Source organism: Vitis vinifera, chromosome 2 (genome assembly GCF_030704535.1).
Source record: "Vitis vinifera cultivar Pinot Noir 40024 chromosome 2, ASM3070453v1".
NCBI classification, from domain to species: Eukaryota; Viridiplantae; Streptophyta; class Magnoliopsida; order Vitales; family Vitaceae; genus Vitis; species Vitis vinifera.
The window spans coordinates 14,785,740-14,801,007 of record NC_081806.1 but is presented as its reverse complement, the minus strand read 5'-3'; the positions used below and the strand labels follow the sequence as shown (position 1 = coordinate 14,801,007).

Sequence of the window (15,268 nt, the reverse complement as noted above, 5' to 3'; positions counted from 1 at the left end):
CCATGATATTTTATGAGGCTGAGACAGTGTCTCCCATTAGGTGATCCTAAGGAGGTGTGTTCATGGAAACTACAACCATAATAGTTCTTTAAGTGGAACTTGACATAAGCTCCTTAATAGTTAAGACATGTTAGTTAAACACACAATAGGAGGATTTGTAACTCTAGGATAGTAAAGATAGTCTTGAAAGGTTGATAATTTTCACCTTATTAAACTATGGACACTAGTTCATAGGGAGACTGAACACAATGGATACCAGGTCACGAACTCAAGAACATAGTGTCTCATTGTTATTTACATGGGATACTTGGTTCAATTGAATCTTTGTAGTAAGATTCTAAGGGTGCCAGTACTTCTATAGGTCTTAGTGGTCCTTGCTCTGAGTTCATATACATTGTTGGCATGGTTTATGAGGGTCAAGCTGGCTCTAGGTTCACTTTTGTGCATAAAGGTGTTTTGGTAATTACATAAGGTTGCATAGGGGTAAGTGAATTTGGACTCTAGATTAGGTTAATTGATTAATTAGTAAGCCTTGTTGGATTAATTAATCAATTAGGACCCAATTTGGGCCAAATTAAGTGACTTAAGCCCATGTGGGCTCAAGTCGCTTAAGCCTAGTTAGAAGTTATACCATAGGGGTTAGGGTTTCCATCACTTCTATCTACCACCATCCAAAGAAAAAGAGAGTTATAACATCCACCCTTTTGTTCTCCCCACCAGAAGTGTGCCAAAAACAAGGTGTAGTCACTGGGAGAAGATTATGAGTTTACAAGACTTTCAACAACTTCAAGGTCATCTTCAACATTTGGAATTTAAGGTTTGGGAACATTCAAACCCAAAGGTTAGTACTTTAACTCTAAAGATCAATTTTTAAAAAATTGGTATTGTTTCCATTGCTTAGATCTAAGATACCAACATAAGCTTCTTTAGCTAAGGAACAAGTAGAAATCCTATGAAATTCATCTATACTAATGGCATTGAAAATGGAATACATGACTCTAGCTTTATTCTCACTAGCTTCATTTCCACCTCTGTCTCGTTCTAATTTAGGCTTGATCACATTTGTTGGTGTACCTTCTTTATCCAATAACTTAGGTGGAGAGCAACCAAATTCAACGACGTTCTATACTTTTTCACTTTGCTTTTTGAGAAAATATTGCTTTCTCACTTTCTAATGAGAATAATTTTCATTGATTAAAAAAGGTCTCCCAATTGAAGCACCCTCTTGATGAGGTTCCGTATTTGAGATTCAAGGATCAAAAATGATTTTTGCTTGGAAACCTACTCTAATACCAATTGAAAATGAATCTCACCTACGAATAACACCTAGGGAGGAGGGGTGAATAGGTGTTTTTGCAACAATTAGAGAGGTGTCTTATAAATGGTTACAATTCCCCTGTTTTTCTCCTATGAATTGATTTTCTTTTTCAATCTTATGAACAAACAATCATATCACAAACAACAATGGATTCACCAACACTCCCCCAAACAAGTTATTAAATCCAAGTCACATGCAAATGAAACAACGCTCCCCAAACATGATATATAAGACATTGCATCAACACAAACATTCATTTCAAATGCCCCTCGACATCAATCAGCAAAAATGAAATATATCTTGTTCCCACGAAGCTCCAATAGTCAAATTTCAACTTATGCTCCAATTAAACAATCTACATAACTCTATGAAAAATATCATGAACTAATGAAACATTAATAAAAAAAATAAGATAGAATGGAGAGACAATGACACCAGTTTTTTTAACGTGGAAAATCTCCAAAGAGAAAAAAAAACCACAGGCCTCAAGTAATCAAATAATCCACTATGAAGAAAAATTTGTTTAATTACACATAGTCCTATTGAGGAATATCATGCAACCATTCAATGTCATTGATCACCCTTAAGAACACCATTATCCACATAATATCTTTTGACATGTAATATATAATAACAACATAACTATAGATTTGATAACATCCTATTAATATCTATCAATAAGTCATAATAATAAAGGTGCCAAGAAAATTGTATTTATTTTGGATAATAAATATTATGGGTTACAAGATAATATTATAATATTTCATCATTTTCTTTATAAGACATTGGCGTAACAGCATGTGGTACACAATTTTTGAGTTGAAAATTTAAGTTTTGACAAACCACAAAAATGTTGAAGTAAGAATTCTTGAACATCTCTAACCGTTGCTTATTGAGTTTCCTTTTAATATTCTCTATTATATCAAGGTGTGATAAATATGCAACCTTTACTGAGAAGTATTTTTCTTTAGGTATTTTAACTACAAAACATGTTGATAAAGTAGTAGTCTACAAATTAAACAAAATGAAATTACAAAAAATTTAATACAAAATTGTAATGTTCTACCATAATAAATTAATCTAATAACAATTTATTATTTTGAATACACTTTAACAGTTCCCAAATTTTTAAAAACTTCAAGTAACAAACCTAATCATACTTAAGCACCATTGCATAACATCCATAAATATTCTAAAAATCTCTAAAATTTCATAAATTCTCTAAAAACTTATCCCTAATCAAATGTCACTACGTTCAAATTTTATATATCTAATTCACTCTAAATACATGACATACAATAATAGATAAAGCTATATGTGTGTGTGTGTGTGTGTGTGTGTGTGTGTATGCCATTTATTATTTTGAACAAACTTCAATAGTTCCCAAATTTTTAACAACATCAAGTAACAAGCTTAATTGGTTAACCCTAATCAAACGCTATTATATAACATTCCTAAAAATTTCAAAAATTTATAAAATGAAGACTACACTAACGAGCTTAGTAGATTCACTTTCCTCTTCTATTAGCAATTGGGATCAATACTTTATGACCATCATTTTAAACCTCTTTGACTTATCACTTCAATAAACTCATTTTTTTTTCTTCTTGGAGATAAGGCATAAAGATAATTTTATAAACAAAAATATATAAAAAAGAAATATAAATCTAAATCAAGAGAGAATGAGAAGTAGATTGTTTCCTATGAAGATGAATCTCACTGATGAATAACACTTAGAGGGTGGGTGAATAGGTGTTTTTGCAATAATTAAAAAAAGTGTCTTATAAATGCTTAAAATTCCCTTATTTTTCTCCTATGAATTGATTTTCTTTTTCAATCCTATGAACAAGCAAGCAAATCACAATTAACAATGGATGCACCAATACTTTCCAAAACAAGTTATTCAATGCAAGTCACATGAAAATGAAACAACACTCCCTAAACATTTATAAGACATTGCATCAACACAAACACTCATTTTCACATGTCCCTTGATATCAATCAACAAAAATGAAATATATCTTGTTCTTACAAAGTCCAATAGTCAAATTTCAACTTATACTCTAATTAAAAAATCAACACAACTCTATGAAAATATAATAAGCTAATAAAATACTAATAAAAAGATAAGATAGAATAGAGAGACAATGATACCAATTTTTTTAATATGGAAAACCTTTGATGGAATAAAAAACCACGAGCCTCAAATAATCCAATATGAAGAAAAATTAGTTAAGTACATGGTTTTACCTAACCCAAGCCTTTTATCTTTTCCCAAACCACTTGCCTAAAACCTTCAAGTTTCAACTACCACCTTTCTTCTTCTAGAAAATATTTGGAATCCGCTCCAAACTTTGATCTCGGCCTCTTCTTGAGTACAAACAAGAAAAAACTTAGGTTTTCCTCCAAATATGTTGAATATGAGAACAATATGAAAGCAAAGATAAATAACTCAATGAATCAAACCATTTAGAACAAAAAAAATTCACTCAAAAATTGCTTTTCAACTCAAACTCAATTGATTTTCTCATAAGGCAAACACTGGCCAATTTGGTAAGAAAAATTTAATGCTTAAAACATAGCATTTTCACTCTCACAATCGTCTCTCCTTTATTGGAAAGATGGTTTAAGTATTAAGGTTTTGAAACCCATCCAACAATTAAGAATGATTTGGGAAAAAGTTAAAGGAATGTAGATGTGATCAAAGTTTAATCGATCACAGAAAATTAAAAAGAACTAATTACAATAAATACTGCTCCCTTAAGTTTGATCTATTAGAAATCAATCCAAATGATTTAAACATTATGTTGTACTTACCAACTCCTTTAACCGTCTTCAAACATGAACAATTTAGAAGAAGGCAAACATCCAATGGGGGATTTGAAGAGTATGAACTAAGAGAGACAAAGGGAATTTTGGCTCGGAATTGTTAATACACAAATACGCTTACATCCTATGAAGAGAGGGAATGAGAAGTTAAAAGTTTTATAAGGTTTGGGAATAAGAGGTGAGAAGTTTTTAAGTTTCTTGTTTGTTACATTTGAATGAGAATGAAGTAGAAGAAAATTATGTTGGAGAAAAACAAAAAAAAAAAGGGTATTTTTGTCACAAGAGGGTGAATTTTTTGTTTTTAGAAGTGGTGGATTACTTTTGCGAATATGAGTGTTATTTTAAGAAATATTTAGTTAAAAGGAGCATAAATAGCCCTCATTTGCAAAAATAACCTTCCTCTATATCTCTACTAATACATAACCCTTTTTGTATCAAACAAGGTTTGACATATCGATAAATATGGATATATTTGTATTTGGATTTTATGGATATATAAAAAATATCAAAGAAATATCGGTGAATATTTTGATAAAAATATCGATCTTATTCAAAATTAATGAAAATGCTTACGAAACTTTCAAAAAATGATAAAATAAAAAAGAATACACATATTAAAGTTGTTTTGTATGTGTAATTGATGTAAGTATGATTAAAGATAATATTTATCAAATTTTTATTAAAAACAAAATTAGCTTAAATTCCTTTAATATATTTGTATTAATTTATTTTAAAATTTTAAAAATATTTTTATTAAAACATGTTTTATTACATTTTAAATAACAAATTAAATTGATTTATATAAAATATTTTATTTGAGATTTAATTTCTAAAATTTTATTACTTGTGGTGACAACCTTTTACTATTGATATTAATTTATTTAAATAATTAAAATATTAAAAATTATAATAATAATAATTTATCTTATCAAATTAATTTTAATTTATAAAATATTAGATCTTCGTTATTATTATTTTTTTTATATTTTAGTCATTTTTGAATAAATTTATATTTTTTAACATTTTAAAATAAAAATATTCAAAATTAAATAAAATTAAAAAGATAAATATAAAAAATGAAAAGTGAAATGATAGTAATTTTTTAAAATAGGATTAATTAGATAAATGATGATACTTATATGATTTTTTTTAATATTTATATTTTTTATATTTAATTATCATATAAGTGATATAAAAAAAAGGTTGTTAAGAAAATTATAATAATTGTTTTTATATTTGTAGTAATCAATTAAATAAATTTTAAAATAAAATAATTAGAATTACTTTATTTATTAAAATTTTCTTTTAATAATAAACTTTAATATAGTAATATGCATATTAATAAATGCGAACTTTACTCAGTGGTGGTCACATTGAAGTTTAAGGTGGTGTTTATTTTTTTAACTTTTTGCTGAAAGCAATTTGTTTTCATAATTTAGGTTGTTTGTTTTTATACTTTTTCATGACTTATTATAAACTTTTTACTAAATAGAAAAAACCAAAATATGTAACTTTTTCTAAATAGAAAAAAATAACATATTAGTTTTTCTTTACTTTTTAATACTTAATAGAAATAAAATACTACAAAAACAAACAACCTAATATTTAACACTATTAAGCATTAAGGTTCTATTTAGAATTAAGTAAAAAAACAAACACCACCTAAGTCTTTTGACCAGGGTTCAAACCCACATGCTGTAGTGAAAAAATAAAATTTTTTTAGGGGAGTTGCATATTGACCGACAGAAATATTGGGAAATTTCCCAAAAAATGGGCAAAAAAAAAAACCAATAGATGTTGATATTTTGACAATAACTTCGAAAAAATAGCGAAATTTCTCTCAATCGAATATCATACCAGAATATCGTATCAAGCCTCACCAATAACTGAAATATCAATCATTAGATGTAGACCATTCCCATTTACCAAAAACTAAAAATAAAAATGTCATCCTTGTCTCGGTTATGCTTTCTAGACAAGTGGGTTTGGGTCAAGGTGGTCTAAAAACTATGGTGTTTTCATCAACTTATGTCATTCCTACTACAGTAATGAACTAAAAAAAAAAAAGCATATGTAAATACAAGTCAAAATTTTGCTCAACTCAAGTATGGCAGCATCAAAGCTGACTAATACATCAACATCATTGCACTCTGATCAACATCATTGCACCCTGACCAACATCAATGACAATGTATGTAAAATGAGGAACATTACCATCAAACAACATACCCACATCAACTAAAAGTTCATTCATCAAAAAATTTTAGAAAAGAAAATTACAATTTACAAGAAAAAAAAATCCATCAACTAAGAAAATTTTGAAAAGAGAAAATTATGAATATGTGAATAAGCAACTTAAAAAAATTGAAACTCAATAATTAAAACTACAAATAGGAAAATCAAGTCAAAACTTAGAATTCTTTTACTTGAAAAGGAGGAATCCATACAACCCTAACAATATGTTGCCTTCAATCTAATTTTAGAGTACAAAGTATGATTTTAGGACAAAAGAAATTGAGAAAACCCAAATCTTTTATACACCATATGATACGAGTGAAAGGAACCCTAGATTTGAAAAAGAACTGAGCGATCATTTATATGAAAGAGTTTTGGTATTTTCTAATATTATAACAACATATCCAATTTGGCTTTTTAATAAATCGCCAAACCCATTCCATACTCGATTACCATATTCCCATTCAATCCTAATAGGGCGGGTAACCTGATTAACTAGTTCAAAGGGATCATCCTTCAACGAAATTAAAGGGAGACATCATTTGTAATGTGATGGTTTTATATGGAGTATGTAGGGTATATATAGGAAACCCAAATCAATTGCATGCGCTCTCGAAGAGAAATGGATGCCTGGGAAGCCCTAGACGTAGACGATTCAGATCTTGGCTCACTCCTACGCCCTTGCAAACGCCAAGTTAGCACCATTTCTTCTTCTTCTGGATCTCCTCAGCCCGTTGTCGGTTCTCACCCCCCTGCTTCCACAACCTCTTCGCCTCTCATTCCGGGCCCCGCCGGAGCTCTTCAGGCTGCTTTTATGCAGCGCAAAACCCACCTCCATTCTCCCTTACCCACACAGGACTATCTCCGCAGGGTGGCCCAAGAAGGCTTCCCCGACCACGATCATGACTTTAAGCACCACCATTGGCTTCTCGCTCTGGATTTTGTTCGGCGCCAAGGTAATCACTTTTTCTACCTCAGTTTTAGAATCTTCTATTATTCTTGGATTGGTATTTTTTTTTTTTTAAATCTTTTCGATCTTCTCTCCCCCGCTCTCTCTCTTTTCTTCAGGTACTATCGAGGAAACACCTCTGAGTTTTATGAGGAAATGCCTTACTGCTGACAGGGTTCCTCTGGTATTTTCAAACATCAATTTTTCTTTTTCTTTTTCTTTTTCATCACTGCCAATTAGGGTAACCATTCAGAAAATCCTCTTTTTGACTATACCATCATTGAAATGCCTAATTCATTTAATTCTGATATTTTTTTTTTTTCAAATATTGGGTTGTTGAAATGCACAACGCATAACTGCTTCTGTCCTCTATACTCGTAATTTCTGCATTTGATTTTTTATGATCAGGTTGTTGCAATTATCAAATCTTCTACCCCAAATGCGCTTGGTGATCTCATGGTAACTCTCAAGGTATTCCGACTAGAATGTGGCTCATAATTTGGTGTGAGTTTCTTTATTTTCTTATTCAAGAGATGAATAAGTAGTTGTAACGCATGTGGGTTAAGTTTGATTCAAGGATCCGACAGGTACGATTGGCGCCACCATTCATCACAAAGTTCTCACCGAGGGAAAGTTTGGAAGGGACATATCTGTTGGCTCGGTGTTGATTCTCCAGAAGGTTCTGACTTTATTCTTTTAAGGATACTTTATCTTCGTTTCTTGTTCCTGATATAAATTATGATTCAACACATTCTCTTTCAGCTTCAAATAAATTTTTATGCAATTTTCATCCGTAAGACTGAATTAAAACTTGGGGTTTCAGGTTACTGTTTTTTCCCCTACGCGCTCTACATATTATCTCAACGTATCACTGAGCAATGTCGTTAAGGTGCGTGTTCTTTTCTATGTATGCAATTAGAATAAGATGACATTTGGTAAAGCTAAAAACTTACCCTATGTATGGTTCTTAAAAAATTTGAGGGACAATGTGAGGGGAAAAAATGACGAAAATAAAAAATAAATTTAAAATGAACAAATTATTTTTACATATTTCTTTAAAACTTATTTAACTTATTTTTCCCCTTTTATATAAAGGTTAAATAATTTGAACATACATAAGTTTTTAATTGATTTTATTATATTTGATTTTCTTTCCTTTTTTTTTTTATAAGTAATGATTAGATATTATAAACATGCACCAAAGAAAGAGCACATCAAGGTACACATGAAACATACAAAGAGCGCTAAAGAAAACAACAAAAAAGCCAAGGAACAACTAAGTTGGGATTATTAGAAGATAACGAGCTCCCTTATCAAGAACCCAACAAATTAACAAAATCAGTTAGACATTCTGCCATCACCTATGTGCAACTTACCCATAGAAGGAAATCATTGAGAAAAGTGCTCTTCCTTGGATACATTGCTTCTCATTCTCAAATGACTTTCAATTTCTCTTTCTAGATAGTCCAAAAGATGCATAAAGGGGCAACTTTTTAAGCCTTCTTGCACTTCTTTCCGTTAAAGGACCCATGCTATTCTAATAGAGTCTCTCTCACTATGGTTGACAAAACCCAAGGAATAGCGACCAAAGAACACAACAATTGCAAGAGAACCCTTGGTCTTGGGACAATGAGGGAGAATAAGATCTGTTGACTTCTCTTTCGCTTTGCATAAAAAGCATCTATTAACCAACTTCCATCCACTTTTTTGAAGTTGATCAAGAGTCGAAGCCTTTTCCCTACAAGCTTCCCACGCAAAGAAGCTTACTTCAGATGAAACTCAAGGGTTCCAAATAACCAACAATAGAAAGGAAGGTGGACTCTATGACTCTAAGGGCAGCATAAAGAGACTTCACCAATAAGGTTTCATTCCTTGAATACATCCACATTTCCCTATCCTCCTCTTCGTTCACTATCTTTACTTGTAGTTAGCCAAATAATTGCTCCACATTATCAAGTTCCCAATCATTAAAATTTCTAGAAAAATAGAGATTCCACTTACCCCTCTACCTTTGCTGACCAATCCCATAAATCTGCTACCAAAGCCTCTTTTGCAAAGGCTAAAGCATATAGAGACGGAAAATTGACATACAAAGGCTCCTTGCGACACTACCTTACTTTCCAAAACTTCACTTCTCTTTTATTTCCTACAATAAAAAGCAATCTTCTATTAAAGGTATCTTAATACTTCCTTATAGCTTTCCATAGCCCAATACTATTCCCACTTCTTACATCACAAGACCTCTAACCTCTTCTTCCTCTCAGTACTTTCTACTTGTAGCCTATTTCTAGAAAGCTCCCCCTTGAGAAAGGGAACACCAATTCCACATACATAACAACACTTTATGAAGCAAAGAGGGACTCCTTACATCCAAACCCCTTTTTCTTTTCTTCATGTAGACCAATGATTAGTTCACTAGATGTAGTTTTTTCCTCCAAAGCGCCCCCTCCCCATAGGAAATTTCTTTGAATCTTCCCAAGCCTTATTCTAACATTTTGAAGGATAAAAACAAAGACATAAGTGGATGGGTAAATTGGCTAATGTACTCCGGATCAAAATAATCCTTCCCCCTTCTTAAATATATTGTCTTTTCATAACACAACTTCTTACAAACCTGTTCTTTTATTCCATTCAAAATTGTCACTAACTTAAAAGATGCACCTAAAGACAACCTTAGATAAGAAGTCAGAATTTCACCTACTCTCCTACTCTACATCCCATTTTGATTGACAACTCTAGATTGTCCACCCTCCCAACACTAATCAACTTGCTCTTCTCAAAGTTAGTTTTAGACCCAAGATGACTTCAAACCATATGAGCAACAAACTTAAATGAACCATTTGGTCTTGAGAAGCCCCACAAAAGATAAGGGTATCATTTGTAAACAACAAATGAGATCCCTCACCCTAAAACCCAACGGATAACCACCATCCTTGTTCCTCTTTAACAAACAACTAAAGGCTTCCATTGCTATAACAAGCAACTAGGGTGAAAGGGGATCCTCTTGCTTCAATCTCTGGAACTTTGAAATAAAACAAAATGGGTGCCATTGACAAGAATCAAGAACTTTGTGGAATAAATATACCATTTACTCCAACCTATACATTTTGGCCCAAAACTCATCTTTCTAATAACTACTAACAAGAAGTTTCAATTGACATGATCATATACCTTCTCGATGTCTAACTTGTACAAAGCACCATGTGCATCATTCTTTATCATAGAATCTATAGCCCCATTTGCTACCAAAATTGTATTAAGAATTTGTCTTCCCTCTACAAAGGCGTTCTTATACTTAGAAATTGCTTTTTCCACTACCACCTTCAATTTGTTTGCCAAAACTTTGGAAAGGATTTTATAGAGACCTCCCACCAAGTTAATAGGTCTAAAGTCTTTTAGATCCTTTGTACCCCCTTTCTTAGGAATCAACAACAAAAAGGTAGGGTTGAGGCTTTTCTCGAACCTCCCTAGGTCATAAAAATCCTTGAAAAACCCATAATCTCATTCTTTCCCAAAAAGCCATAGCGAACTCATTTGAACTTGGGGCTGTCCCCATTTAATTCTAACCAAGCACTAAACACCTTCTCTTCTGAAAATGGATCCTCCAAAATTTCAGCTTCCTACCCATCCAAAGAATTAAAGGCCAACCTATTAATGCTAGTCTCTAATCATCTAACTCAAATAAGAGGTTGTGGAAAGCCATTGACACCCGTTCCTTTATCTCACTCTCCTCGATAAGCCACACCCCATTAATCTTAATCTTCCTACCATTGAATTATCTATGGCAAACCAAACATGAGAATCATTTTCCTAAGCATTTTTTTCCATTCTTTAGTATTTCCTTGGAATCAAACATGACCTTCATGTTTGAGAATTTATAATTATTTAATTTGAATTTTTATGAATTTGTTGAGTTAAAAATTATTGGCTAGTTATTTTTTAATTGAAGCATTAATTAAGGTTGTTTGGTAAAACCAACTTAAAGTTTTTCTAAAACTACTAAATTTAAGATATTCTTGCCTCATTAACATTAAGCAAAGAATTGATGTGAGAGATACAAAGGAGGGAAAAGTCAATGGTTGTGATAGAGACCGGATGAAAAGTTGAGAGTTTTCGGCTATCTAGGCATGAAATTGATTTGGATTTAGAAAAATTATTTATTTATTCAACATCTTACTTTAATTTATTTTCCACTTAAAGTACCATTATTAATTTATTTTACCAAACATGAATGCTTAGTACCTTAAATTAAGTCATTAAATTATTAAAATCTAAGTCAATTCACCAAATGCACTCTTAAGTAACATCATTAAGGCTTTTAGGAATTTGAACCATCCACATTTGGAATTGATATATTGGATATGGTAGAGGGTGTGGTAATTCATAATCCATATAGCTATAACATGGAATTGACTGGACTGTTACTCTTTGTAGCTTTGTAAAATCAGCGGTTTCTCTTCATAATAGCCTTGGTTAGTCAAAACCTGATAAAAAGCTACTATGACCAATAGTAAGCCAAGTTATCATCCTCAAGAAACGAGATAAATGTGCTAAAATCTAAACAAAATTGATTTTATCATTAACCGACTGAAATTTGAAAATGAAATAGTGATCAAATTTAGAATTAAGCTAAAACTAATCAAATATAAAGAAAAACTGTGCAGAAGATTGCAAGTTAGGTTGAAAAACCTTGGAAAAGGGGCTAGATCATTGATCTGAACTTTGGATCACATCTAATCCAAGACTAATCTAATCAAGCAACATATTATGATCCACAAACAAGATTTTTACATTCAAATTTAGATATCAAAGTCTTATTAGATTATTCCGATTCTTTGTTTCTTGATTCAATCATTCATGCACTGATTCATCTTTTGAGATTCGTCTTAATCTTGTGCACAACCAATCAAATAAAGTTATCCACTGATCAATTGATGAGTAAGCATGAATGGAACCAACATTGATTGTCCCTTGAGAACTACTAAAGAGAATCTTAATATGAAAAAAACAAAAAAACTTGAAACAAGAGATAAGAATCCAATGATATCATCGATCTGTGCCACCTCTAGTGAGTAGTTGACAAGAAAATGAAAGAAAATAAAAATAGAGGGAAAATTAAAGAGGAAAAATTGAAATTGAAATTCAAAATGATCGAAGTGTTTAGAACAGTCTCTCCTTCCCAAAAGAGAAAGAAGCTCTCTAATAGTTATCTACAAAAATTTAAATCTACCTATTTATGCCACTAAAAATGCCAAGTGACACTTTCCTAACCAGGCCATGTCACTTAAAGCCAGAGCATCAAATATTTAATAGTCTTCTACCTCTGAAATTAATCTCTGGTTCCAAAAATTACAAAATTAAAGGAGAAATCGTCTCCGGCAGTTGTGAAATTGCAAATCCGAGTTCACATCTAGTTTTTGATATTAGCATTTGAAAATCAATGCCAAAATTGATATCAACACATGCCTTAGGTCCTCAAATCTGAATTTCAATACCAAATTGAATATGAGCACTGAAATCATTTTTGGTATCCAATTTGACATCCTATTCCGATATCAGCTTCATGTAAACTATAGTCACTCTGGAACTTGTACCAATTTGTGAAGTTTTTTGTTATTGAGGTTTAAAAATTAAAACTGTATAAACATTCATTTACTCAAAAATTCAAATTTTGAAAACTGTTTTGCTTTTGCATTGCCTGCAAAATTGACCACAAAGAAATCATGCTTTTCTCTTTGCTTAGGGAGGGAAAAAAACAGTTGAATTGTTATGTTTTGACTTAAGGCTGAATTGCATTTGGGTCTTAGCCTTGGTAGTGCAACTATGTCGCAGAGAAATGCATGCAAGATAAAGAATAAAATAAATAAATAAAAAGAAAAATAAATTCTGGAGCAGGATGATATGAAAACAGCTTGGAAGCAGTCAATGAATTATATTGGGCTTTCATTGGTTTGAGTTTATATCTCTTTATTGTATAAAAAGGAAAGCTAGAACCACAGTCTACTCCATGTGAATAAATGGTAACAAACAAAAGGGATATAAGGAAGGATAAGGCCATTAAGGGTATTTCAAAAAGAGAAAATACAATACAAATAACAACAAAGAAAAGTTAGGATCTGTTTGGCTAGATTTTCGAAATATTCCAACTATTTTATGTAACTACTACTAGGCTCGGCATCAGCAGTAGCTTAGTATAGATAACTCCTTTCAATTAAAACATAAAACTAGAACTTTGAACCTTAGTACAATTGATGAGTGTAACCACTGTGAGAGGAAAAGACAACAGATGAACACATGACCTTTTTTACTAGGGAGACTTTTCTAATGCTCAACAGAAGCAGTTAGATTATAAGAAAATTTCATTTTGAGCCATTTTTTCATTTCCAAAGATGTATCACCTTCAAATAACTAGTTCTGCTGTGTACCGATATAGAATGTTCCCATTATATAGGTGTTCTCTACCGGCAGCGGCTCTCTGTTACAAAAAAATCATAGTGCATCAACGGTCACACACTGTCCAGCTACTGGCACTGGTGGGTGATGATAATCCCTTTTTTCTTAATTTCGTATTTTGCATTGTGGACATTTAGGTTTGGGGTATCCATCTCAAAACAAATGCATGTTGTGTCTACAGTCATGTGCCACTTGTGGTACAACTAAGTTATGAGATTCTCTTGCCAGTTTTGAGTGTTTGTGTTAGTAATGAGAAACTGCAGATTATCAATCTTGACATTGATCCTCTTTTGCATTTACAGATTGCAGTGATAAATCATGGATGCCCCAGAATGCCATTCCTCTATTGAAGAGAAGAATTGAAGAAATCATGAACAGTGTCAGACAAGATGCTAATGTGAAATGGAGCGCGCGTATGGATCAACCAATTCAGAAAGGAAGTTCTGGACAACCAGAATGGGAATACTGCAGCAATGAAAGCATCAGAAACCTAAGCCCTGTGGTAGAAAAAGGGCCAGTATCGGTGAGACGGGATGCTAACAAAGAAATCACAAAAGCAGCAGTTGGAGCTGATACTGATTGGAGGGCTGTGGATGATAATCATAAAAAGACTGAAAAACCTAATGATTTTGTTGTTGGAAGAATAGATGGAGCTAAGAGGAAGCAGCCCATGATTTTTAGAGATTCACTTCCAGAGTGGACGGATGAGCAGCTGGATGAGCTTTTTGCACTTGATTGTGATCATGATGGCTCGCTTTTCTGATAGCTGACTGATATGCATACATAAAAGATGATATCAAACTGTTTTCCCTTTGTGATTATAAAATGCTTCTCCAAATCTCGTAGCTGTCGAAACACCTGGAAACATCTCAGCATCATCAAAATTGTCATTTAGATATCCACATTTTGCATTTGCTATCTGGTTGTACATGGGGTGTGTGTACCCTTTCATTTGGATTCTCATTTCCATGGATTATTTTTAATTGCTAACTTGCAAGAAGTTTGTGATTGCCATAGTGCCAAATTGATGTTTTCGAATTTGTGGAAGGATTAGCACAAAGAACCTGCTTGTACCTGTAATTTGTGTTTTACGCTTTGTCAAATTGAGATATTTTACGACTGGAGCTACAAAATTGGCCACACAGTCCGCCAAGTTATTTTGGTCTGTATGGACATACCAACATTTGCAAGGCAAAACAAAATTCTAGTATGTACATTTACCAAGCAATCTCTCTTCAGAGGATTTAAATCTCGATAGGGCATGTTAGAGAAAACAATTCGGATGTCTACAGTCGATGTGTGTCCTTTTTCACCCTTTTTGCTGATCAATGTTCACTTGCAATCAGCCTCTATTATTGACGTACCTATTGAAATTGAAGGGAAGGGAAAAACTTGCAGCCAATTAAAGCTGATTGTTGGGTGTCATAACTAATCGTAGTTCATGTCCAATGTATAACCATAATCACTAGTGTACTTACCATAGT

At 32.2% G+C, this 15,268-nt stretch overlaps 1 protein-coding gene across 1 annotated transcript; it reads left to right on the top strand.

Annotated features, from left to right (window-relative positions):
* The first annotated feature begins 6,590 nt into the window (after positions 1 to 6,590).
* On the top strand, positions 6,591 to 14,941 carry LOC100256164 (uncharacterized). The gene is made up of 7 exons (XM_002270362.5): positions 6,591 to 7,338; positions 7,451 to 7,515; positions 7,740 to 7,802; positions 7,909 to 8,010; positions 8,155 to 8,220; positions 13,783 to 13,864; positions 14,087 to 14,941. Exons 1-7 carry the CDS (start codon positions 6,987 to 6,989, stop codon positions 14,545 to 14,547), a joined length of 1,191 nt encoding a protein of 396 aa, XP_002270398.3. The 5' UTR covers positions 6,591 to 6,986; the 3' UTR covers positions 14,548 to 14,941.
* Positions 14,942 to 15,268: the final 327 nt, after the last annotated feature.

Excerpts from the sequence above, each read along its gene's own strand:
- LOC100256164 (XM_002270362.5), top strand. The coding sequence starts at position 6,987 with ATGCGCTCTCGAAGAGAAATGGATGCCTGGGAAGCCCTAGACGTAGAC. Across the intron at positions 7,803-7,908 it reads ATCTCATGGTAACTCTCAAG|GATCCGACAGGTACGATTGG; the intron begins GTATTCCGACTA and ends GTTTGATTCAAG. Across the intron at positions 8,011-8,154 it reads CGGTGTTGATTCTCCAGAAG|GTTACTGTTTTTTCCCCTAC; the intron begins GTTCTGACTTTA and ends TTGGGGTTTCAG.